Source organism: Plecotus auritus (genome assembly GCF_963455305.1).
Source record: "Plecotus auritus genome assembly, chromosome: 2".
NCBI classification, from domain to species: domain Eukaryota; kingdom Metazoa; phylum Chordata; class Mammalia; order Chiroptera; family Vespertilionidae; genus Plecotus; species Plecotus auritus.
In genome coordinates, this window is record NC_137771.1 from 34055380 (window position 1) to 34082317 (window position 26938).

General features: G+C 41.4%; 1 protein-coding gene across 1 annotated transcript in view; it reads right to left on the reverse strand.

Moving 5' to 3' along the window:
- Positions 1-1118: 1118 nt before the first annotated feature.
- ZYG11A (zyg-11 family member A, cell cycle regulator) overlaps positions 1119-26938 on the reverse strand; it is a gene marked incomplete at both ends in the record, with an annotated part of 40124 nt that continues 14304 nt past the window's right edge. The window contains 10 exons of the mRNA XM_080658028.1: positions 1119-1282; positions 7385-7482; positions 8142-8203; positions 11891-12085; positions 13020-13064; positions 13140-13301; positions 20215-20268; positions 20367-20466; positions 23131-23195; positions 26528-26704. Coding sequence (XP_080514154.1) covers positions 1119-1282; positions 7385-7482; positions 8142-8203; positions 11891-12085; positions 13020-13064; positions 13140-13301; positions 20215-20268; positions 20367-20466; positions 23131-23195; positions 26528-26704 — 1122 coding nt within the window. The remainder of the gene's footprint in view (positions 1283-7384; positions 7483-8141; positions 8204-11890; positions 12086-13019; positions 13065-13139; positions 13302-20214; positions 20269-20366; positions 20467-23130; positions 23196-26527; positions 26705-26938) is intronic.

Here is a 26938-nt window from a genome sequence, read left to right on the forward strand (position 1 = left end):
TATTTTTGTTCTTCGAAAAACTTAAAACACATGAGTGACAAAATATGGTTTGTTAGTTGTCAATAATAAGGCAAGAAAGGAGTCCATACTCTGTTCTATAGAGGGGGTTTGCAAGGACACAAACAAAAGCTTCTGACAATTTATATTGTGACAGAGGCTGGTTTTCAAAAAAGCCCGTATTTTTCTTGTCGCCCAGCTAGGTAAGAGCACCTCTTGAAATCTATGGCAAAGACTTCTTGTGGCTCTTTCTTTCTCTCAGTTCTGGTCACAGTTCTACTCCAATTAAAGCTCTGAGGGACTCAGATTTACAATTCCCATACAATCTTCCATCTACACACTATTCTCAATAGTTAGTCTCACCATGCCCCTGCAGCACACCCACATACCAAGAATGTTATACCACGCAGTCTAACATCTAAAGTTGAGGGGAAAGGGCCACAAGAAGAATATCAAAAACTGCAAAAAATATTATTTCTTTTTCCCCCATCCCACAGTGGAATGTACTCTGGTATCTACTTACAGAGAAAAGTAACTGCACAGTTCCAACACAAGCTCACAGGTCTTCCCAGAGTCCAGGGCTTGATTTTCAAAATTGCTGAGGGAATGTTCTCAGAATTATTTCAGCTTGGTTTAGGGCTATGGCCATCATAAAATGCAATCTTTGGCAACTTACAAACACCATTAATAAAAGATGGCCGCCCCGGCTGGTGTGCTCCGTGGTTAGAGTGTTGGCCCACGCACCAAAGGGCCGTGGGTTCAATTTCCAGTCAAGGGCACATACCTGGGTTGAAGGTTTGATTCCTGGCCCTGCTTGGGGCGTGTGTGGGAGACAGCTAATCGATGTCTCTCTCACATTGATGTTTCTCTATTTCCCTCCCTTCCACTCTCTCTAAAAAATCAATGAAAAAAATACCAAGTGAAGATTAACAACAAAAAATTAAAATTAAATAAAGACATATAATCAAAATATACACACAAAAAATTAAAAATAAATAAATTAAAGATGGCCAACTCATACACTCCAACAATAGATTTCAACATTCAATGGCTGATGGGTGGAAGATCTGCCTGCCCTTGAGGAACAGAGCACCTGAGGGCCCTTAGGTTAAAAGGGGCATTTAACACAAAGGGAGTCTCTGCTGATTCATGAAATGCATTCTGAAGTCATCAAGAATGGAGGCTGCAATCTGCTGTGCTTGGGGGTCTGCCTCATTGTGCTCCTGGATGTCACACAAAAGCTGCAATCCTTCTTCTTCAACTAACATTTTGCAGTATTTGCTGGCTGGAAGAAAATTAAGCAAAAAACTTGATGGACAATTTGGTATTTTAAATATTCCCAAGTCACCACATTCACCTTTTTGAAGCAAGAATACAAAGTTTTAAGCCCTCTGACAGAGGAAGTAATCTAAAATAAGTCAATTCAAAAGAAATAGTCAATTCAAACTCAAATAATGCTTGGCTTGTGTAGTGACCTAACAGATGATTATTTTAATATGTTTACTTCTAGACAACTCCATGCTTCACATATCTCTAACCTTAGCAAAAAGGGATAAGAACAAGAACATCTTTTATTACAAGATTAATAACATTTCAGGTTCAGGCAATATGGTGAATTAGATAAGCTGAAAACACCAGATGCTGGATAAAATATAACTGAGAAATATTTAAATGCAAAGTAAAGATAATGTCCAAAAGCCAGATATATAGAGAAGAAAACACCTAAAGTACATAACCTAACCTGCAGCTATTCGGGAGCAGGAAGGGACTGTCAGTTTCAGTAATATAGAAACTTGGATTCTAATTTACGAAGTTAGAAACAAAATCAGTTCATAAAGCTGGTCCATCAACGGGCTAGACAAGACAAGGAATAAGACAATGAAATATCTGTACATTGGGCTCTAGGTGACAATGAGCCAAGAAATTTTTAAAATACTTTTACCACACGTGCATTTTCCCCTAGTTTTCTATATGTATATACACTGAGTGGCCAGATTATTATGATCTCTGAATGCATAATAATCTGGCCACTCAGTGTATATCCTATATAATAAAAGGCTAATATGCAAATTGTCCCCTAGACCAGGAGTTCGACCAGCAGGCAGACCGGCCAACCAACCATGTCCCCTCTCCCTGGTGTTCAGAGATCATAATAATCTGGCCACTCAGTGTATATACACATACATACATATGTCATTATTCATATATACACATACATATGTTCACTGAACCAGTGTTTGCAATAGAAAAGATTGGAAATAATGTCCATCTAAAGGAAACCGGTTCAATTAATGATCAAATCCACATAGTGAAGAAAATACAAAGCAACCTAATTAATAGTGGTTATCTTGAGTCAGATCATTAGGTTACAACCCTGGCTCTGCCTGTTGCTTGTTGTTTTACCTTTGGGCAAGTTACTTCTTTTTTTTATTATTGTATAACGTATTACATGTCTCCTTTTTCCTGATTGACCCCCTGCCCCCACCACTCTCGCCCCCAGGACAAGCCCCCACCGCCCCAGTGTCCGTGTCCATTGGTTATGCTAATATGCATGCATACAAGTCCTTTGGTTGATCTCTTACCACTCCCCACCCCCGTCCCCCATTACTTAACTTCTTTGTGCCTTATTTTCTCATCTAATAAAAGTAATATGCAAATTGACCGTTACTCCAAGACACAAGATGGCCGCCCCCGTGTGGTAAAAGATGGCTGCCCCATGTGGCCACAAGATGGCTAGCAGGGGAGGGCAGTTGTGGGCACTTATGGGTGACCAGGCTGGCAGAAGAGGGCAATTGGGGGAGGCCAGGCCTGCAGGGGAGGGCAGTTGGGGGGACCAGGCCGGCAGGGGAAGGCAGTTAGAGGCAATGGGGCCGGCCAGGGAGCAATTAGGCATCGATCATGCAGGCAGTGGAGTGGTTAGGGGGTGATCAGGCTGGCAGGCAGAAGCAGTTAGGGGCAATCAGGCAGAGGCAGGCGAGCAGTTGGGAGCCAGCAGTCCTGGATTGTGAGAGGGATGTCTGACTGCCCGTTTAGGCCTGATCCCGGTGGAATCGGGCCTAAACAGGTGGTAGGACATCCCTCAAGGGGTCCCAGATTGGAGAGGGTACAGGCTGGGCTGAGCGACACGTCACCCCCCGGGCACGAATTTCGTGCACAGGGCCTCTAGTAGATGTATAATGATGATGATGATGATGATGATGATGATAATAATGCCCTACCCAGTTTGGCTTAGTGGATAGAGCATCAGCCTGTGGATCAAAGGGTCCCAGGTTTGATTCCAGTCAAGGGCACGTACTTGAGCCCTTGACCATGTACGGGGCCATGTTCAGGCCATGGTCGGGGCTCATGCAGGAGGCAAACAATAGATGTGTTTCTCTCACATCAATGTTTCTCACTCTTTCCCCATCTCTTCCACTCTCCCAAAAAATCAATGGAAAAATAGCCTTGGGTGAGGATTAACAAACAAACAAAAAATAATAATGCTACCCTCTTCTTTTTTTTTTTTTTTTTTTTTTTTTTTTTAAATATATTTTATTGATTTTTTACAGAGAGGAAGAGAGAGGGATAGAGAGTTAGAAACATCGATGAGAGAGAGACATCGATCAGCTGCCTCCTGCACGCCCCCTACTGGGGATGTGCCCGCAACCCAGGTACATGCCCTTGACCGGAATCGAACCCGGGACCCTTCAGTCCACAGGCCGACGCTCTATCCACTGAGCCAAACCGGTTAGGGCTACCCTCTTCTAATTGTTGTGAAAATTAGTTACTCATAAAGAGGTTACAACACTGCCTATACATAGTAAGTATTCAACTAAGTTCTAATTGTTGTTATAGTTACTGCTGTTGTAACTGAATATAGTGGTCTGTTTCAGGGCCATTCTGACCAAATGATCTGCCTGTATTTATTCTTATGACAGCACCATTCACAGTATTTTTTACAATTTAAAAAGAAGTGTTAGGTCAAGCTCTTAAACCATTTTTCTTGTTCAGTTCTTTCCTTTTTATTCTGTCATATTAGCTTTAGATTTTCAGATACCTCATCTCTTACTCATTCACTTCAATTGTATTATATCCATAAATTGAAGAAAATTGACATCTGTACCTTAAGTCTTTCCATCTAGGAATAAAATATGTCTCATAATTATTTCAGGCTTTTTAAGTTACCTCTTTTTTTTTTTAGTATTAAAGTAAAGCCTATTTTTCTTTTATAATAAAAGCCAAGCCCTAACCAGTTTGGCTCAGTGGATAGAGCATCGGCCTGCAGACTCATGGGTCCCAGATTCGATTCCAGTCAAGGGCATGTACCTTGGTTACGGGCACATCCCCAGAGGGGAGTGTGCAGGAGGCAGCTGATTGATGTTTCTCATCGATGTTTCTAACTCTCTATCCCTCTCCCTTCCTCTCTGTAAAAAAAATCAATAAACTATATTAAAAAATAAAAATAAAAAAAATAAAAGCAAAAATTTTACAACTCTAGAAAAGGACATAAGCTAAAAACTCTGAAAGGGGAATTTAAACAGAAAAACATTCATCTGGCTGGGAAACAACTGACTCACCCAGCCTCCCACAAATCAGGAGATCTATGTATCACTAGTGAGTCTTCATGATAAACTGATGAGTAAAAAGAGCAAACTATACAATAGAATGCACAGAATTGGCCCATTTTATCTAAAAATATCACATTCAGGGAGAAATGAAGATGGCGGCATAGGTAAACACCTAAACTGCTGCCTCGCACAACAATTTCAAAACTACAGCTAAAAGACAAAACGGACATCATCCAGAACCACAGGAAGGCTGGCTGAGTGGAAATTCTACAACTAAAAGAAATTCTACAACTAAAAGGAAAGAGAGAAGCGCACTGAGACTCACATGAGTTGCGGAAGGCAGAGGTACGGAGACGTGCGCACGCGGAGAGGGCTGGCAACTGAGCACACGGCTGTCTTTTTCAATCGGGAGGGAGATAAAAGCTCCCGACTGCTCTGAACTCCAGTTCCGGGCAAGACTCTGGGAACCCAGACTCATATGGGGAGAAACTGAAATGTCTGGCAGCGGGTGAACCTCGAGAGCGGCTTTCTCTCAGAGGTGCTTGCAGTGATTACCGTGGGACACTGAGACCCAGGGGCCTCTCAGGGCAGGGCTGACAGGAAGCCATTGCTGTTTGCTCCGCTCTGAGACTCCGCCCCATCCAAGTTGAGTGCAGAGGCTTTTGCATATGAATGGCGAGTCCTTTGAATTCTAAACTTACCTAACAAATTGCAGCTGAGTCAGTGAGACCCAGAACATCCAAAAGAAGGCCCAAGGCCCCACAGCAGTTTGCATTGCTTCACAGCTGGGCCTCATCTGGGCACCTCCAAAACCCAAACAAAGAAGAGGAATCTGCAGATCTCTCTGTAGCTCCTGCTGTGGCCTCAGGCAGAGGCTAAATTAGCACCTCCTTAGAGATCCAAGAACCAGTGTACCCAGGGGTCAGAGTAGGACCATCCAGATTACAAGTCCTCAGATCCATAAGGGACACACTCATGGGGCAGACTCAGTGAGCACCAAAGCCCCACTGAAGCAAGTCTTGTCTCATAAGGGTGTCTCCAGCACAGAAGTTCTCCCATCGTAGACACAGCTGATCCTCACAGCCAATTGGCCTGGAGGTCAATTCCTCCCAGTGATACCAACAACAATCAAGGCTTAACTACAACAAGGCTGTGCACACAGCCCACAAAGGGGTGCACTAAGAGTGTCTATCTCAGGTAACTGGGGAGGCTGAGCCACTGGGCCCTATAGGACACCTAGCACACAAAGCCACTCTATCAACACAGGGAAGCAGCCAAAATACAGAGACAAAGAAACAGGTCACAAATGAAAGAAATGGAGGAAAGCAAAAGACTGGATATAGAGTTCAAAACCCCGGTTATAAGGTTTTTCAAGAATCTTCTAGAAACCACCGATAAATTTAGTGAGACCCTCAAGAATATGAAAAAGGACCAACTAGAAATTAAGCATACACTGACTGAAATAAAGAATAATATACAGAGATCCAACAGCAAACTAGAGGATCCCGAGAATGAAATCAAAGATTTGAAATACAAAGAAGCAAAAAACACCCAACCGGAAAAACAAAAAGAAAAAAGAATCCAAAAATATGAAGATAGTGTAAGGCGCCTCTGGGACAACTTCAAGCGTACCAACATCTGAATTATGGGGGTGCCAGAAGAAGAGAGAGAGCAAGATACTGAAAACCCATTTGAAGAAATAATGACCGAAAACTTCCCCCACCTGGTGAAAGAAATAGACTTATAAGTCCAGGAAGCGCACAGAACCCCAAACAAAAGAAATCCAAAGAGGACCACACCAAGACACATCATAATTAAAATGCCAAGAGCAAAAGACAAAGAATATTAAAAGCAGCAAGAGAAAAACAGTTAGTTCCTACAAGGGAGTACCCATATGATTGTCAGCTGATTTCTCAACAGAACCTATGCAGGCCAGATGGGAGTGGCAAGAAATATTCAAAGTGATGAATAGCAAGAACCTACAACCAAGATTACTCTACCCAGCAAAGCTATCATTCAGAACTGAAGGTCAGATAAAGAGCTTCACAGATAAGAAAAAGCTAAAGGAGTTCATCACCACCAAATCAGGATTACATGAAATGCTGAAAGGTATTCTTTAAGAAGAGGAAGAAGAAGAAAAAGGTAAAGATAAAAATTATGAACAACAAATACATGTCTATCAACAAGTGAATCTAAAAATCATGTGAATAAAAAATCTGAGGAACAGAATAAACTGGTGAATATAATAGAATCAGGGGCATAGAAAGGGAGTGGACTGACAATTCTCGGGGGGGAAAGGGGTTTTGGGGGTGCAGGAAGAGACTGGACAAAAGTCGTACATCTATGGATGAGGATAGTGTATTAATCTGAATAATAAAGATTAATTTAAAAAAGTAAAAATAAAATAATCTTTACAATAAAGATTTATTTTAAAAAACAATAAAAATATCACATTCATATATAGTATATACTAACATAGTATGCATATAGAAAAGCTTCTAGAAGAATAGTTAGAGCTATCAAATTTTTTAAAATTTTTTACATGAGTTTGAGTCAAACTGACAACATATACCAGGGATCAAGATCTTAAATGCTCGCTATAGCTATCAATTATTCCTGTGCTTGCCTGTGGGAAATAGGCACGTTCTATATTGCTTGATATTCACCCCCAAATATATTATAACTTTTTTCCATTTTTTACAACTAATAAATACTTTTCTTCATTTTCTTTTAAGAAGGAATTAAATTAAGGACACAGGTGAACAGTTTTTCCAAATTCCATATTGAACTTAATCATTACACTGAAAAATAGCTGCAAAACTATTGTTTTGAATACATACGGTTTTTACTGCAGACATGATGCATAGCCCATAGTGCCCAGAGCTGACCCTCTGGTTGAGAGAAGTTGCCAAGGAGAGGAAAAAATGCCTTGAAGGATCTATAAAGGCACAAAGAAGATGTTCATTCAGAACTGAAGCTAACATCAGGGATAAGAATACTTTTCAACATTTTTCCCATAGAGATAATTCCTCACTGAGACAGATGTATTACTGAAAATATAATGGGAGCTAGCATTTAAGAAATTGCATTTTTAAGGAGGACCTATGTAATACTTTCAACAATAAAGATTAAAAAAAGAAAAGAAATTGCATTTTTGGCCCTTGCTGGGTAGCTCAATTGGTTAGAATAGCATCCCAATACACCAAGGTTGTGGGTTCAATCCCTGGTCAGGGCACATACAAAAACCAACCAATGAATGCATACATAAATGGAACAACAAATCAATGTGTGTCTGTGTCTGTCTGTCTCTCTCTCTCTCCCTTCCAAATTCAATAGAAAAAACCTTAAAAAACAAAAAATAAATTATATTCTGTTAAACACTATACATTCAGTATCTCATTTCATTCATTACCCTTGTACACTGTCAGCCTCATTTTACAGATGAGGAAAAGTGAGTCTAAGAAATTTTCTAAAAGTGATTTCCCAATATCACAAAGAAATTGGCTATTTATCTCTATTTTATCACTGTGCCATGGCATCTACATAGTGAGTCAACTGAGGACAAGCTTTAAGAAAAGCATTACATCATGAAATTACCTGTAGGTCACCAATGCTGTCATCTTACAACTTGAACTTGGCCAATTCTGGATGGTTACATACTACACAAAAAGAGAAACAAAGATTCTAGTATTCCATCATTTTTAAAAGGTCATAATAGGCTGTTTCCTTTGTAATTATATATATACACTATAGGACCGTTGCACAAAGATTCATGCAACAGGCCTTCCTTCCCCTGGCTGCCGGCACCGGTTTTCCTCCAGCACCCGGGACCCGGGCCGCAGCAGAGCCAAGTCTTCAGCCTTCAGCGGAGCCATGCCTTCAGGCTTCAACGGAGCCAAGCCTTCAGTCTTCAGGCTTGGCTCCGGCCACAGCGGAACCAAGCCTTCAGCCTTCAGCAGAGCCAAGCCTTCAGCCTTCAGGCTTCAACGGAGCCAAGCCTGCAGCCTTCAGGCTTCAATGGAGCCAAACCTTCAAGCTTCAGCAGAGCCAAGCCTTCAGGCTTCAATGGAGCCAAACCTTCAGCCTTCAGTGGAGCCAAGCCTTCAGCCTTCAGGCTTGGCGCCAGCCGCAGCGGACCCTTCAGTCTTTGCTCTGTGCCTGCTTATGCAAATTAACCCACCATCTTAGTTGGGTTAATTTGCATGCTCACTCCTGATTGGATTGGCTGGTGGGCGTCTCAGAGATATGGTCAATTTGCACCTTCCTCTTTTATTAGTGTAGATTTAAAACAATCACAATTTTCAAATTACAGGCATAACTTATCCAAATTTAGGTATACCTTCTTGCCAAAATATCAATTAGGTAAACCATTATATATGTAGAATATCAACAGTCATGTGGAAAACAATGCCATAAAAAGGGGCTTCTGTTTAAAGATGGAGACCTGAGCATGCATCCACTCCTTCCCTCAATCCTATGTAGAGAATACTAATGCTTTAAAATAAAAGGTAAACACACAAAAAACAAAGCAGAAGGAGAAGGGTAACTGGTTCAACAGATCTAGCACTGGGGGAGGTTAAAAACAAAGCAACTTGAACAGAATCCCTCAAGAGATTTAAAAATTTGGCACACTAAGAATTTCAGGAAGTAAGATTAGAGGCAGAGTTAAAAATAAGAGGATTGGTTGAAAAGTACCAAAGAATCAAGACTCACAGATCTCCTCCTTCATCCTCCTGCACTGGGCAACCCATGAACATTTAAGAGTGGCATTACCATGCTAAAGTGATAATCCTATTCTATCCTATATAATAAAAGGTTAATATGCAAACAGACCAATAGGCGGAACAACTGAACCGGTCGCTATGACGTGCTCTGACCACCAGGGGGCGCGCACAGAACATGGCGAGCAACAGCCGCAGCAGGATGGTGGAGCAGGTGAGTGGGGGCGCCAGACCAAGGTGGGGCGCCAGTCACAGTCATCGGGGCAAGTCTCTGGTGGTTACTGAAAATTCTTTGCTCCCATGTGCCGCAGTTCCACCTGGCACCCACACCTGCTGCAGGCACTGGCCCCGCCAGCACCCACTGCTGGTGCCAGAGCTGCCGCTTGCACCTGATGCCAGCGCCCAGTGCCGGCCCCAATCGCTTGGCGCTGTCAGCGGGTGCGAGCAGCGGCTGCCGGCCCCAATCGCCCCTCAGGGCTTCTTTAACTTCCCCTACTCCTGAAGGGCGATCAGGGCCAGCAGCCGCCGCTTGCACCCACTAATGGCACCGGCCCCACTTGCACCCGCTGCTGGCGCCAGCCCCAATCACTCCATCAGCGCGTGGGAGCAGCGGTGGTGGGAGTAGGGCTGCCGGCAGACAGGGGACCGGGGGCCGCAGCGGGAGGAGCCAGGTGGGGGCGTGGAGGATGGCTGAGACCAGCCCCTGTGCCCACCGCAGCCTCACAGCCCACAGTTCCTTTCAAGGTGCACAAATTCGTGCACTGGTCCCCTAGTCTAAATATAAAATACTGAGATTCCCTGCCCTCAACTCTCTTCCTCTAGTGGGCTTTCAGACTATTGGCACTCAAGCTTATAGTTTTCAATCAGGAGAACAGAAGATTCTTCTTCAGATAAATCCCAACCAGTTCAGGACAAAAGATCTAATGACACCGACACTGAGGCACAATTAATACATATCACTCTACATAGCCCACAGCTGAAAAGTTCCATCCATCAGCACACAGCTTCCTGAACAGCTCCACTCTTAGGCACGAATGGACAGCTGAGGCTCACCATACACCAAGAAAATCTGTGACATCAAGGAACAGAAATAGGAAAAAAGACCAACTTGAAGGAAACAGAGACCTTGGAGGAAGATAAAATCTTAAAACAAAACCACTAAACTATCATTAATACCTTTAAAGAGATAATAGGGGTTCTTCGAAATTTAAAATATAATAGCAAAAATGCAAAATCCAATAAAAGTTGAAAAAGATTTTTTTAATGACAAATAGTGAGATAAGAAAAGATGAATCTGGTAGGACCAACTCCTGTCCCCCCCCCCCCAAAAAAAGGAGTGGGGAGCCCTAACCAGTTTGGCTCAGTGGATAGAGAGTCAGCCCGCAGACTGAAAGATCCCAGGTTCGACTGCAGTCAAGGGCATGTACCTTGGGATGTACCTTGGGTGCGGGCACATCCCCAGTAGGGAGTGTGCAGTAGGTAGCTGATGGATGTTTCTCTCTAATCGATGTTTCTAACTCTCTATCCCTCTCCCTTCCTCTCTGTAAAAAAAAAAAAAAAAAAAAAAAAAAAAAGAAAGAAAAAAAAAGGGAGTGGGAGAGAGGAATGGTAGGAAGGACAGAAGGGAGGAAGAAATTACCTAGAACTGAAGGAGAGTGGGATAGGGGGAGAAAGGAAATTTCCCAGAACTGAAGAAAATGAGCTTCAGGACCCTTAACTAGCCAAACATAACTGATGAAAATATACCCACACCAAGGGAACGTCTCTGTGATTTCCAAACACTGAAAACAAAAATCTTAAAGCTTTCAAAGTTAAAGACAAAAGGTCAATGACTTAAAAATTCCAAAGAGAAACGATTTCAAAACTAAAATTCTATACTCAGAATAAGGTCTCAAATTTTCTATTTCACGCATCCCTTAAGAAGCTACTGGGGGATGTGGTCCAACAGAATGAGGGAGTACACCAAAATACAGGCAGGCATGCAATCCAGGAAACAGGAAATCCAATTCTAGAGAGACAAAAGAATTTCCAGAAGGACAGTAAAGGAATATCCTGGTTGACAATAGTATAGCAGATATAAAAAACAAACGAACAAATAAAAAACAGACCAGATGACAGACAGCGAGGCTCTGGGAAAGAAGTGTCTGAGAAGATGAAGTGGATGGAATATGTTTGAATGTACAAAAGGAGATTTGTACTTAGGAGTATAAGGAAGGATGTGCATAGGGACAGTGAGAAATCTTCATTTTATAGAGTGGGAAAATGAACTGATAGAGAATGCCTAAATTTGCAAAGTCAAGAAGGAGCAATATATCATTTAGCGATATGGAGGTAAATACCAAAAGAAATAGCTTTAAAAAGAGCTGAATGTGGGGAAGAGAATTGGAATAAGCTATATACAATGCTTGCATGTGTAACTTTTTAATAAGAGAAAAAATGCAACAAAATGTTAATAGAGGTTAGCTTTGTAGGGTAGGGTATGTGTGATTTATAATATTTTCTTTTTACTTTTCTGTTTCCCACTTCCTACAATGAATACATGTTTCTAAAACTCTGGTATCTAGAAAAACAGGTTTTCTGCAAGAAGAGATTATTCGGGGTTTTGTGGAGGAATGGCTCTTGTACCAGATCCTGGAGAAGAGTACTCCTCTGAAGGTCACAGGACGTCCAGGGTTGTTTGTCAGATGTCAGATGGGCTATGACGCCTGCAGCAAAATAGCTGACTTCCATTGATGTGCTATGGAGCAAGATGCTGATATGCTTCACCACATCTTTGGTCACCAGCTTGGAAGAGAGTTCTCTGACTTCAGCTACATTGTTCTACAGGTCACATGGAGCAGACAATATCAGAGACAGGAAAGGAGGGGAGAATCAGGGACTGGCTACTCTCCCTCTCCTAGTGCTCAGCTCAAATACATTGATAACACTTAGTCCCATCCTGCTCCCTCTCAATTTAGCCTAATACCCACAATCCCACCCCCTGATGAGGATGATCAGCAATAACAAGAGAGTAAGCACTTACTATGTGCCAGGCACTGTACTAGATAAACAAAAATGTCTTTTTATCTACCTTATCATAATGAAGAAATCTGACATTCAGTTAAGACTAACTTGGCAGGTTAACGCTAATACCTGGTTGAACTTGAATATAAATGCAGGCCTGACTCAAATACTAAACATTCCTAGGGGTCTACTATCTGTTATATTAGCTTGAAGTTCATCAGTAATAATAAAAGGCAGGTAGTTATTTTATATATTGTATTCATTTTCTATGCTGTGTAACATATTGCCACAAACTCAGTGGCTTAAAACAATACGCATTTTTCTCTCACAGTTTCTGTGGGTCATGAGCCCAGCCATGGCTTGGCTGGGTCCTCTACTCTGAGGTCTTACAAGGCTGCCATCCAAGTGCCAGTTGGGCAGCATTCGCATCTAGCCCTCGCTGTGCCACCAGATGACTGCAGCTACATGCGTAACCAGCCCCACATGAGACCACACAACAATACAGCTGAACTGAGTTCAAACTGTTGACCCACAGATTCATAAGTAAATAAAATGGCTGTTATTTTAAGCTGAAGTCTGTTCAAAGCAATAGATAACTGATATATAATGGTATTTAATTTACAGGAATAATGTGAAGATTAAACAAGTTAATGCATGTCAATGCTTACAAAAGTGCCTAGCATATAGTAGGTACGACATAAATGTTTTCTGATTTCTTAAGTAATTAGAATTAACTCAAAACAAACCTTACCAGAAGTCCAAGTACTTTGCTTTGTATTGCTGATCCTGAAAAAGCCTGTCAAAAGAACATATAGGTTACTCTACCATGAAAAAAAGAACTTTACATATAAATTCAATCTTGAATTCCCACCTCCAAAACTTGAATGAAGATTGCCAATCCTTGATTTTCCATAAAGTGCTTGCAGGCAATTGGAGACTCATCTGTAAGATTCCAAAGAGCTTTCAAAGCAAACAAGAGGGTGACATCATTTAACTTCTCAGTAGTCTTTTGTTTTACTATTGCTAGAAGTTCCTACAAACAAAGAGACAGGGAGTTAGATGCCCTAATGACTAACTCAATTCCATTAGAAGAAAAGCAACAGTTAAGAGAAGCTATAGAATCAAACCTGGGTTCTAACAAAAGTTCTACTACTTAAAAGCTTTGTGATCCATTTTTCCCTATAAAATGAATACCTTATCTCCTAGAGTTTTTATGAGGATTAAATGAAAAAAAAAATGAAGTTTAATGAGCACTTTAATCTAGTTCTTGGTGCTTGTTAATAAACCTATATTCAAGTATATATCAGCTTTCCATTATTCATTTATTGAGAATGTCCAGTCACCACCTTTTGGAAGTCAGACATATATTCAGGTAAGAGAGACAAATCAAAAAACGATTTTTCTCAACTACATAAATTTAAATTTTGGTAAATGCACTGAAGGAAATACATTAAAGAATTTACTTAGAGCCCTAGCCGGTTTGGCTCACTGGATAGAGCATCAGCCTGCTGACCGAAGTGTCCCAGGTTCAGTTCTGGTCAAGGGCACATGCCCAAGTTGCGGGCTCGATCCCCAGTAGGGGACATGCAGGAGGCAGCCGATCAATGATTCTCTCTCATCATTGATTTTTCTGTCTCTCTCTCCCTTCCTCTCTGAAATCAATAAAATAATAATTAAAAAAAAAAGAATTTACTTCGAAAACATGGGAGAGAGAAGCCTCCATACTGAGAAGGGTTAACTAGCTAGCTTAATTAGGCAGACAGGATGGCGGGGTGGGCAGGTGGGGGTGGGGTTCAGGAAGGAGAGAGGTATCTTTGGCCTGAGCAATTAAAGCAACCTTATGGTAGATCAAAAGCAGCCCTGACCTAAAAGGAGACATATGTAAAACTTTAGACAATAAATTAGAAACAAAAAGCCTAAGGAATTAGAGGACTAATTCAGACTAAGGACAACTATGACTTGAATCCTTTTCTCTTTACAATTAATAAACATAAATGTCAAACACAAAATAAATTTTAAAAAGCAGCCCTGACCTGAGCTGCTGGGAGAGCCACAAGGGGTAATAAAACATCTCCAGCCAAGACAACTGAGAGCCATTAGGGAGATCAAAATCAACTCCAACCTGAACAGATAAGATAGATATGTGAAGGGCACCATGTGGGCTTTGAGTTTTGAAACTAATACTACGTAGCAGAATGACCAATGAGGAAAGCAAGGGGGTCCTAAGTTGAGGAAAGGTCCAATTAGAAAGGGTCAGGTCCAGACAAAGAACTGATGCCTTTGTAAACCCAGAGACAAAGAGATTCAGCAGATTTTAGATTTTGGATTTTTCCTCATTAGAGAGAGAGAGAGAGAGAGAGAGAAATCCGGCTTTTCCCCTTTGGGGATCTCCCCTGCCCACATGGAGTTTGTATATGCATCCAGTTTTGTTGTGGCTATTCTCAGGATAGATCTGAGGTGTTCGTCACTTAAGCTGGATCTGTGAGGGGCTTTGTTGATGTTCATGACGCTAAATGTCTGCTCACAAACATAGGTTGACCCAAACAGCACCGGTATCTTCTGTGCCATCCTCTGGATGTTTGGAAAAGTGGCTTCATTAAGTGAAGCATAAAAGTCTCTTAGTTCAAGAGAGCTGAATTTCTCCTTTAGGACAAAGTCAGACTGAAGATTGATGAGTTCCAGTTGCACCTCTTCTGGTGCTGTTTCAGGGTTTTGTGACAAAGGACAGGCCACCAGTTGAAGTGACTGGTCAATTTTTTCAACATCAGAAAACTGACGACAGAATTCTGCATGCAGGTCATCCAGTGATTTGCTGTATTTCTTCACATTTTGGATGGTCTCCTTCTGTGTGGCTAGTGTGGCAAAATGAGTGAAGACTTTGTCTGAAATTTGTCTGGAAAAGAAAATCAGCTTCGATTTAAAGGCTTTCACATTAGTGTACATGTCATGTACATACTGATCTTTTCCCTGTAGCTTCACATTTAGCTCATTCAAATGTGAAAATATATCTACAGCAAATGCAAAGTCACACAGCCAATTCTCGTCACTCAGCTCAGTAAATTCGTCAGACTTCCCCTTTAATTTCAAAAATGCACCAATCTCTTCTTTGAGCTCCCACACTCGTTGGAAAACTTTGCCCAAACTCAACCAGCGGACACGAGAGTGGTAAAGTAAGTCGTGGTGATCTGCATCAGTTTCCTCCAGAAACTTAATAAACTGACGGTGCTGAAGTCCCTTTGCTCAAATGAAATTAACAAGCTTTACGACTGGATTAACAACATGATTAAGTTGTAATATAGACTTGCACAATGATTCCTGGTGAATAATACAGTGAAGAAAAATAACATCTTGGTTAGGATTCTCCTCTTTCACTTTATCCTGAATTCTTTTTAGCAGTCCAACATTTTTTCCAGTTAAATTTGGAGATCCATGTGTTGTGACATTAGCAAGTTTACTCCATGGTAGCTTCATTTTCTCGATGACAGTAGACACCCAGTCATACAAGTCCTCTCCCCGTGTTTTTCCTTTCAGTGGCTCCATGGCTAAAAACTCCTCTGTAATTTCAAAATTGTCACTAATCCCTCGGATAAAAATTAAGAGCTGAGCAGTGTCCTTTACGTCATTACTTTCATCCAATGCTAGTGAATAAAACTTAAAGAACTCTGCCTTACTATTTAACTTGCTGGCCAAGTCTTCATCAATCAGTTCCACTCGACGAGTCACTGTCCTGCGCGATAAGCTGAGTTTTTCAAACTTGCCTTTGCTCTCTGGACACAAGAGACATGCTGTCTCTATCATACATTCTTTCAAAAACTCGCCTTCAGAGAGAGGTTTGCTAGCTTTTGCTAATTTGAATGATAGCATAAAACTTGCTTTGGTAGTTGTCTCTTGAATTGCAGTTTGTCTGTGAAAGACGTTTTGCTGAGCCTGTAATTTAGCCATCAACCTCTGTGCAGTAGCCTCCCGTTCTTGAGGTGACTGCTTGCTAGCATAGTTGCCATGCTTTGTGGTAAAGTGACGGCTGAGATTGTACTCTTTGAAGACTGCAAGTGTTTCCTGGCATATCAGACATACCGGCATTGATCAGACTTCGGTGAAAAAATATTTTGTTGTCCACTCCCTCTTAAACACTCGGAATTCACTGTCCACTTTCCTTTTCTTTGGTCCACTCATGTTTAATATTGGGCTAAAACCAACAGTACCGTTCTCTTATTAAATTCTTTACTAAAATAAGACAGTAAAGTATAAAAACAAGTGATTAAATTTGCTCTACTATAACATTTTTGGTCTTCTAAAAAATATATATATAACAAAATCATCTGAAAAAGTTCAGACATGGGACAGAGGCACACCCTGACCATAGAGAACAACCCCTTTCCTCCATAGGAAACCTGTGTATCTTTCACACAGGCCCTTTGTTTATGGTAACACACATAGCTGCACATGGCTGTGTCTTCCAGACACACTTGTATGGGAGGTGCTAGGGCAGTGCAAAACATGGGTAACCAGTAGTTACCACTAGCACGTCCGTTACTGGCAAAAAACAGCCGCAGTGCACATAGTGTGAAAGAGCCCATTATCAATGTCAGATTGCATCCATGGACTCTATAAAAACAACCAAGTGCCACTTTTAAATGCCCATTGCAATAGTTTTTCTTATTAAAAGCTGGAACTGGCAGGATATTTATATATATACCCCTGTGACAGCCTGGCAGAGCATTACAAAGGAGAAAACCCAGCATCTGGTGATGTCCATAAGTACAAGACTTCAGGCTGTCATTACCAGGAAAGGGTTTCATCCAAGTATTAGATATGAACATTTGATTTTCAGTTTTTCATTTGTCCAATTACTTCTGAAACCCTGAAATTAAGCGATTTTGTAATAAAATCTTTAGTTCACATTTCTATACAATCTTTTTGTTCAACCCACTGAATTAGGGTTCGTTCACACTAGCCGTGCTGCCGTTGCAGTGTGGTGCAGTACTGCAATGCAGCGCAGCTAGGGTTAATGCAGGGTACACAGGTTTCCATCATGTTTGCCTTGATGCTAATGTGCAGTGGTGCATATTAACACAAATGCCCTGTAGCACGCATTTTTACAGGCGCAAGGGGGAGAAGCAAACGCAGCGCAAAATACATTTGTTTTGCCGCTAACACATGCGGTTAGTGGCCACGGTAGCGTTACTGATACTGCATCCGTAACAGCAAAAAAATGCAGCCACAGCATGGCTAGTGTGACATGTCCTCTGTGTGTCTTTTTCCCTGCTGCGCGCATCCGCAGTGGGGAAAAAAACTGCAGTGGATACAAGCCCTAAAAGCTGAAAGTCTTTGTTGTTTTATTAACAAGTCATTGTGATGTACAGAATGTGGGAACAGGAAAAAATTGTGTTTGAGTAGAGCTCTTAATCTTACCTCAGAAAGGCTCTGATACTGTGCTCTCCAAGGGCGTGTCTCCCTACATCACCACGATAACGTGTCTACGCATTCCCAGGGTGATGTCGGGAGACACGTCCATGGGCATTACAAGGAGCCTCTGGAAGATTGAGAGGTTGTTCCTTCTACTGAATGGGCGGATATAAATCCGCCCACTCAGAAGAAGGAGCTGCGGCCGTGTTTCCCGACGTTGCCATGTTAACACTGCTGCTGGTGAAGGAGCAGAGGGGAGAGCAAGAGAACCCTCCGCTCTTTCGGCTCCGCGGGCCGGATAGAACAGCCGAACGGGACAGATCCAGCCAGCGGGCCGTAGTTTGCCCTCGGCTGTTCTAGCTCCTTCAGCTGGAAGCTCCTTTGACCCCCAATGCCTTTCAAAAATATCTTTCATCCACGGACTCCTTCTTAATCATCTTCGCGCAGCCCCTTTCTCCAGAATGCTGAACCCTTTGTAAGGCGGGGAAAAAGAACCGCGGCACTTCTGACTCATGGCTGAAAATCTGGTTTGTTCTCATCTAAAGCCTGAACAACCTAAAACTATTTCTCCAAGAACTACAGTGCTATTCTTCCCTCTGTGTCACTTTCCATACTTGCTCCCTATCAATATCAACAGCTTTATTTCTTCATCTCTACCTCTATTCCTGTTATCATTCCCAGCAACTTCAATGTCCCTCCATCACATCACCTTGGCAAAACTCCTACCTTAGTTAAATCCTACTTCATACCCCATCCCCAAACATCTGAATGTTGGAAAAGATGTGCTTGAGCCTCACTTTCATTATCTCACAAAAAATTTCAATAGGGTATTTAATTGTCTCTGGCAATCCTACTAATTTCTCAGTAAGTTTGCTCTAAAGCAGCCGTGGGCAAACTACGGCCCGCGGGCCGGATCCGGCTGTTCTAGCCAGTTCTCTTGCTCTCCTCTCCGCTCCTTTACTTTGAATTTATATTAGTTCACACAAACACTCCATCCATGCTTTTGTTCCGGCCCTCTGGTCCAGTTTAAGAACCCACTGTGGCCCTCGAGTCAAAAAGTTTGCCCACCCCTGCTCTAAAGACTACTATTTCATAATCCTCCCTCCTCAAACTTTAGTCACTATTTTTTTACTTTTCTCACTTGATCACTTCATCTAATTTTTCACTGAGAACTATAGCTATTCTTTCTAAAAACACCTACCAACCTACTTGTACTTGCATCAAAGTAATCTGCCATCCTTTCTGCTCCCATCTAAAGCCGAGATGTTTACTTCTGCTCTATATACAATTCCTATACCATACATACACAAAGATTTGACACGAAAATTATTTCCTTCTGTCTTGTCTAGCTATCAATTTTTCCCTCTTTTCAAAAATAGTCTCATGATCATAAAATACATCTTAATGTAACACATCCTGAAGAAAAAATATACTGGCCTTTGAGACAACATGGAGGAACCTGGAGAATATTATGCTAAGCGAAATAAGCCAGTCAGAGAAAGACAAATATCACGTGATCTCACTTATATGTGTAATCTAAGGAACAAAATAAACTGACAAACAAAACAGATCCAGAGACATGGAAGCATAGAACAGAGTGACGATTCTCAGAAAGAAGTGTGTGTGTGTGTGTGGGGGGGGGGGGTGGGGGGAGGGACGGCGAAAGATTAATCGAAGAACGTGTATGTATATATGCATTACCCATGGACACAGACAATAATAAGGTGAAGGCCTGGGGAGGGGACGGGGGTAGGGAGGAGAGGGCCAATGGGGGGAAAAATACTTGCAACAATAAAGAGAATTTTTTTTTAAAAAAACTATATATTTGAAAAAAACCAATAACCCAGAACATAAAGCATTGAATTGACAGTTCTCAGGATACAAAATTCTTAAATTAAAAAAAAAAAAAAGGCCCTGACCGATTTGGCTCAGTGGATAAAGCATCAGCCTGCGGACTAAAGGGTCCCAGGTTCGATTCCGGTCAAGGGCACGTACCTTGGTTGCGGGCACATCCCCAGTAGGGAGTGTGCAGGAGGCAGCTGATCGATGTTTCTCTCTCTATCCCTCTCCCTTCCTCTCTGTAAAAAATCAATAAAATATATTAACCAAAAAAAAAAAAAGGCTCAAGCCTCATCTTAAAATAAGTGCAAAACAATGTATATTTTTGTGTGAATAATGTTAGCATAATCATAATGTAAACTCTTAATTACTGATTTATTAAAAATTGTGATATAAGTTTGTAGGGTTGAGGGAGGAGGTAATTTGTAGAAATATATGCAAGAAAGCTAAGTTCTTTACCATAGCAGTAGAATCACTAATAGTATCTAAAACTGGAAAGTCAAGAATTTACCAAAAAAAATTTTAATTGCAGTTACTAAAAAAGCATTTTATCCAGAGATGTGAAGGTAAATACCACAAGAAATAGCTATAATAGTAGAGAGTAATTTCTTCTGAGGAGCAGGTCTTACAGATTTTTGCCTTTTCTAGGCCTTAGAGAACGATATGATTTTATAAAATCGTAAAAGTGACCAGCAACCTACCTTAACTGCCCTACTGAGCTCTTCTTTAAGTTGTGCAGTTTGCTCACTTGAGAGCTACAAGCAAACAAAAAGCTGAAAGTGAAATATCAGGTCTCCATCAAAGCTCCATTAGAACTAAGGGGAAAGAGATCTTGCCTTTAGCAATCGCATACCTGCAAGGCTAGAATAGAGATGATGCTCACTGCCATTGTTTGCATCTTGGGGTTTTCATGCTTACAGAGCCATCTCATAACAAATTTGGCAGCATCAAACCTGAAAAGCAGTAATTTTCTCACAATAAAGCTTATAAAACTGTATATGAGGAAAGAAATCACTTAACCTACCCCTATAATCTATAATAATAAAAGGGTAATATGCTAATTAGACCGGGAGACCTTATGGACAACCTTCCGGACAAAGCTGTGGCTGGAAGGGCCTCCCTCTGGGCAGCATTGATCACAGAATCCTGATAGGGTGGGCAGGGCAGGTAGGGCCTCCCTTGTGGGCGGAGATTAATGGCAGAATCCAGGCTGGGTGGGAAAAACTGCCTCTGCTCTGCCATTGATCCCAGAGCCCTGGCAGGGTGGGCAGGCAGGCAGGGGGGCAGCTGGGGGTGGGCAGGCAGGCAGGGGGGGGCGCAGTTGGTGGTGAGCAGGCCAGCAGGGTGGGGGCAGTTGGGGGCGATCAGGCAGGCAGGCAGGTAAGCGGTTATGAGCCAGCAGTCCCGGATTGCAAGAGAGATGTCCGAGTGCCTGTTTAAACCAGCACTCAGACAGCCCCCAAGGGGTCCCAGATTGGAGAGGGTGCAGGCCAGGCTGAGGGACACACACACTGCCCCGCCCCCCGTGCACGAATTTTGTGCTCCGGGTAAATAGTCTATAATAATAAAAGGGTAATATGCTAATTAGACTGGACGTCCTTCCGGATGAAGCTAGGGCTGCAAGGGAAGCCCGGGTCCCGGGTGCCAGATAGAAGGTGGTGCTGGTAGCCAGGGAAAGGGAGGCCTACTCTTGCACAAATTTCATGCATTGGGCCTCTAGACCTATATAATAAGAGTAATATGCAAATTGACCCTAACAGCGGAACAACAAGTCGCTATGATGCACACTGACCACCAGGGCACAGACGCTCAAAGCAGGAGCTGCCCCCTGGTGGTCAGTGCGTTCCCACAGGGGGAGCCCCGCTCAGCCACAAGCTGGGCTGCCGGCTGCCAGCACAGTAGTGGTGGCGGGAGCCTCTCCCGCCTGCTCCGCAGCACTAAGGATGTCTGACCGCAGCTGCAGGAGTGGGCCTAAGCTGGCAGGTGGACATCCCCCCGAGGGGTCCCGGACTGCAAAAGGGCACAGGCCAGGCTAAGGGACTGTCCCTCCCCCCCCCCGAGTGCACAAATTTTCATGCACCAGGTCTCTAGTCCTATAATTAAAAACAGTCTCAACTTTCACAGCCTCAGCTATGAAAACCAAGAGTATTTGGCAAAAAGAGATCAGAAGAAGACAGAATGCAAATAAGAACATGAGCAAAATGCACAGGATTCAAAGAAAGATGGGCAGATTTAAGAAAGATTTATTGTATCCTAGCCATTGTGGCTCAGTGGATAGAGCATCAGCCTGCGGACTAAAGGGTTTCAGGTTTGATTCCAGTCAAGGATACTGGGTCGCAGGCTCGATCCTCAGTAGGGAGTATGCAGGAGGCAGCCAATTAATGATTCTCCCTCATCATTTATGTTTCTATCTCTCTCCCTCTTCCTTCCTCTCTGAAATAAAAAACATATATTTAAAAAAGAGAAAGATTTCTTTTTTAGCATTCAGTTTCTACTATGATGAGTCTGGAAAATAAAAGAAGTTCCAAGAGAGGTAGTAATTTGTAATCTGAACTGTAGACCCAGCAAACAAATCAATTAGCTAGGGAGAATTCACACCCTTTTATAGGGGCAGTTGTTCTTCAGCTCTGATCATTTAGGAATGTAGACTGAGTTGAGAAAGATCCTCCAAATTTTTAAGAGAAGGTAAAAATAGATTTTTTTTTTTTTTTTTTAATGAGGAGGACTACTTTCCCTATTGTATTTTTAAAAGTCAACTCCCGCCGAAACCGGTTTGGCTCAGTGGATAGAGCGTCGGCCTGCGGACTGAAGGGTCCCGGGTTCGATTCCGGTCAAGGGCATGTACCTTGGTTGCGGGCACATCCTCAGTGGGAGGTGTGGAGGCAGCTGATCGATGTTTCTCTCTCATCGATGTTTCTAGCTCTCTATCCCTCTCCCTTCCTCGCTGTGAAATATCAATAAAATATATTAAAAAAAAAAAAGTCAACTCCCATTTCAAGTACCCATTTTCAATTAGATTTGTGAATGGCTTATCCTATAGCAGCACCCATAAGTCACAGGCTTTGTTCATGAGAAACTACGCTGCTGGCAGCAACTATTATAAATGTTTTTGAACTTATGAATCTGAGAGATTACAAAGGCCTCAACAGGAATCCCTCTGGAGTCTAGGAGGATGTTTAAAAATTACTATCAATATAATAATAATGAAAAGAATGACTAATGTTTAGAACAACCTATACATCTTAAGCTAGGCACTGTTTTAAGTACTTTACGAGCATTACCATACCTAATCCTCATAAGTCATATTTTATAAATGAGAAAACTTATGCACAGATCATGATGAAAGGACTAGAACTTGAATTAAAGTATGTTTGACTCTCTGGAGCCCCAGGTTTTACTACTCTGAAGCCCTGAACTGAAATCACATTTAGGGCAACAACATTTGCAGATGTACTTCCAATAACCTCTGTGGAAGAGGCTCAACAGAGTATTCTCCCCAAACACCAAATCCCAGCCTTAATCAGACCCTCCTTGCTAAGCTAATAACCCAAAGCCAACAATGCTCAGAATAACACTGGTCAACACCCCAAAATCAAATGAACAAAATTTATACTTGCCTGTCAAATGGAACATCCACAAGAATCCTGGAATTGGTTAAGGAGAGAAGACAATTCTTTTGCAACTTTAAGGGAATAAAGAAAATTAATTTTGAGTAAATGTGTACTCAATTCTAAGTAAGGGTTCTATGCATTTGGAAGGTGCTACCAATGAGCCTTTCTGTGTACCTGGCCCTCTCCAAGTTCTTCATTTAATCTTACCAATAAACTCTATCACATGCACCTTTGCCTAAAGAAAAATCCTCCTTCCCCCTCCCCCTTTTTATTGGGGGTGGGGGAGTAAAGAGGGTAGTTGCATTTATGTCAGTCCCAATCAATTACCTGAAGCCTAGTGCATCTACTAATTGACAAATGTCTACACCATATCTCATAACTAACTGTGCTAGAACTTCTACTTTCTACATACGACTGGTAGGGGTTGAACTGGGCCTTTACAGATAGGAAAGAAGAAAGGCCTACTGGGAAAGCTATAGAAATAGAGAAATAGAGAAACATAACATCTCTTTGAAGAGCCATGAGGAAGCCATTATGACAAAGATATAGTGCATGAGTACCGGAAGCCAATTCCAGCATGTCATAATTACAAGAGTTTCATCAAAAGGTTGATGAAACTTGGGGGCTCAACAAGGGCTGAGTCACATATGTAATTACCTGTTGGAGTGGCTAGAGGGCACTTCCCCCAAACCTGAATAGGATGATTGTTTGCTGCCAGACAGCTCAGGGCATCTTAATCTACATGTTATTGCCTCCTGTTGGCCAAACACCTGAACAGCTGTAGGCTATTCCTCAATCTGACAATGCTTCTGTACCCTACCCTTTGAAGTGTATTATCTCCACCTTGCCTTAGGACAAATTGTGTTAATAAAAAGCAAGGGTCCTGAGTCAAGGAGAACCTTTAGCTCCTTTAGCTGAAGCTCCTCTGACCCCCCAATGCCTTTCAAAATTGTTATCTTTTGTCTCTGGACTCTTATTTAATCTACGCACAGCCTTTCTCCAGATTGCTGAACCCTTCTTAATGCTGGGACAAGAACCCCGGCATATGAGGTAGGGTCAGAAACATGAAATACCAACAAGAACTAGGCAGTATAACATAAACAAGTGAAAGAGGTTGAGTGTGAAACAACAGGGGAGTAGTAGGAATTATGGCAAACTGGGCAATTCATGCCCTCTTCTAAGGGCAGTTGTTATTCAGCTCCAAATGATAACTGCCATGCCGAAATTAAGTCTGAATTGAGAAGGATCTTCCAATTTTTAAGAGAAAGTAGAAATGGGGGAAAATTTTTAATGAAGAAAGACCACCTTTTTTGTATTTTTAAAAACCAATTTCCAAACCCTGGCCAGTGTGGCTCCATTGGTTGAGCATCATCCCATGCACTGAAAGGTCACCAGTTCAATTCCCAGTCAGGACACATGCCCAGGTTGTGGGTTCAATAGGAAGCCACCGATTGATGTATCTACCACATATCGATGTTTCTCTCTCTCCCTCTCCCTAAAATAAATAAAAAAGCTTAAAAAAAATTTTCCATTTTAAGTACACATTTCATCAGTTTGACAAATTTATACAGCTGTATAACCACTACCCCACACCACCAATCATAATCAAGGAAAAAGACTATATCCCCACAAAGAGTTCCCCTTTGCCCCTTCTAATCAATCCTGGCCTTGCAAACCCCAGCCCTGGAAAATTACACTGACATCACACTTTAGTCTGTTCTAAGTTTTCACATAAATGAAATAATTATATTATATCTACTCTTTTGCTCAGCATATAATTTTTTGAGATTCATCCATGTACTTTAACCAGTATTCATTCCTTTGTACTGCCAATATGTGTATTTCCTTATATGAATATATATCGTAATTTGTTTATTCACCTGCTGTTGGACATCTGGGAAGTTTTCAGTTTTGGGGGATTATAAATAAAGATATTATGAACAGTTGTGTATAAGTGTTTATATTGATATATACTTGATAAATACTTTCATTTCTCTAAGAGTAGGATGACTGGGTAGTATAGAAGGTATATGTCTTAACTTTTAAAGACTGTGGAACTGGTAGTTGTATCATTTTACATTCTTAACATCGATATGTGAGAATTTGATATGTTCCACATCCTTGTCAACACTCTGTATTGTCAGTCTTTTAATTTCAGCCAATCTAGAAGTTGTAAGTAACTCATTGTGGTTTTCATCTGCATTTCTACTGACCAAAGATACTGAGCACCTTTTCATGTGCTCATTTGTCCATCTTCTTTGGTGAAATGTCTTTTCAAATCTTTTGCCTTTTCTAAAAATTGGTTTGTTTCGTGTTACTGAATTAAGAGTTCTTTATATCCAGCTCTAGCCGGTTTGGCTCAGTGGGTAGAATGTCGGCCTGCAGACTGAAGGATCCCAGGTTCGATTCCAGTCAAGGGCACATGCCTGGGTTGCAGGCTCGATCCCCAGTGGGGGGCATGCAGGAGGCAGCCGATCAATTATTCTCTCTCATCATTGACATTTGTCTCTCCCTCTCCTTCCTATCTGAAATCGATAAAAATATATTTTTTTAAAAAAGAATTCTTTACATTCTGGATAAAAGACCTTTGAAATATATATAGGGTGGGGCAAAAGTAGATTTAGTTGTTCATATGGAAAATTAATAAATAACAATACAAGAATAAACTCTGTGCAAGAGATAAACCAAACAACTTACATACTTATATGCACAGCCCATGAACACAGGCAATAGGGTAGTGAGGACCTGGAGGAGTGGGTAAGGGCTGGGAGGAGGTGAGCAAAGGGGAGAATGGGAAATACCTGTAATACTATCAATAATAAAAAATATACTTTAAAAAAAACCTAAATTCTGTGTTTCATGTACTCACAACTATAAACCTACTTTTGCCCCACCCTATATAATGAACATTTTTTCAATCCATGGCTTACTTTTTCATTTTTTAATGTTTTTCAGTGTTTGTATGTTTAACTTTTTTGGATTCTAATTTATTTTACTTTTATATGTGTGCTTTTCATATCCTAAGAAAACTTTGACCACTCCAAAGTCACAAATATTTTCTCCTATGTTTTCTTCTAGAAATTTTATGGTTTTAACGCTTTTATTTAGATCTCTGATTCAATTCAATTTAATATTCACAAATAATGTTAAGCCTATAAGGATGTACCAAAAGTAATTAATAGATGCTTCTGAGTAACTGGCTTCCAAGAAATTTTTAAAATTTAAACCATATTGCTTATCCATATTTCCTATTTTTTCTATAACAAACATGAATTCCTTATCTATTCTCTCATTCTCCCTCTCTCTCTCTCATTTAGAATGAAAACTCAGAACTAAATAATACATATTTTTCAAATATTTGTCCAGAAGTAAGAAGCAGAGTCAAGTATTCAATTTAAATTACCTGCTGATAATGAGGGAAATTTTTCAAAGCCTTGAAAAGTAGACAGGTGACCTCTGACAACAGACGAACAGGCATGCCCCTGGCCAGGCCCTGGCGTGTTAAGTTGAGGGCGCAAGCACTGGCTGTGAACTGCACTGGCAAATCCAATGGATGGTTCCTCATTCCTACAGCCACAAGCTAAAGATGAACTTATTTTTAGTGGCTTATGGCAACATCAGCATTCTGTATACTATCTTGTTTTTATGTTAGTTAGAAAAATATTTGCTCATTGGGGAAGTAACAGATTTTCTCTATCCTGGACATTTATTTTTAGAACATTAGCAATTTCTTCTAGTCCAAATGCAGCTATTAACTAGCTGTGTGGCTTTAGGCAAGTCATTTCCCTTCTCTGGACCACCATTTCCTCACCTG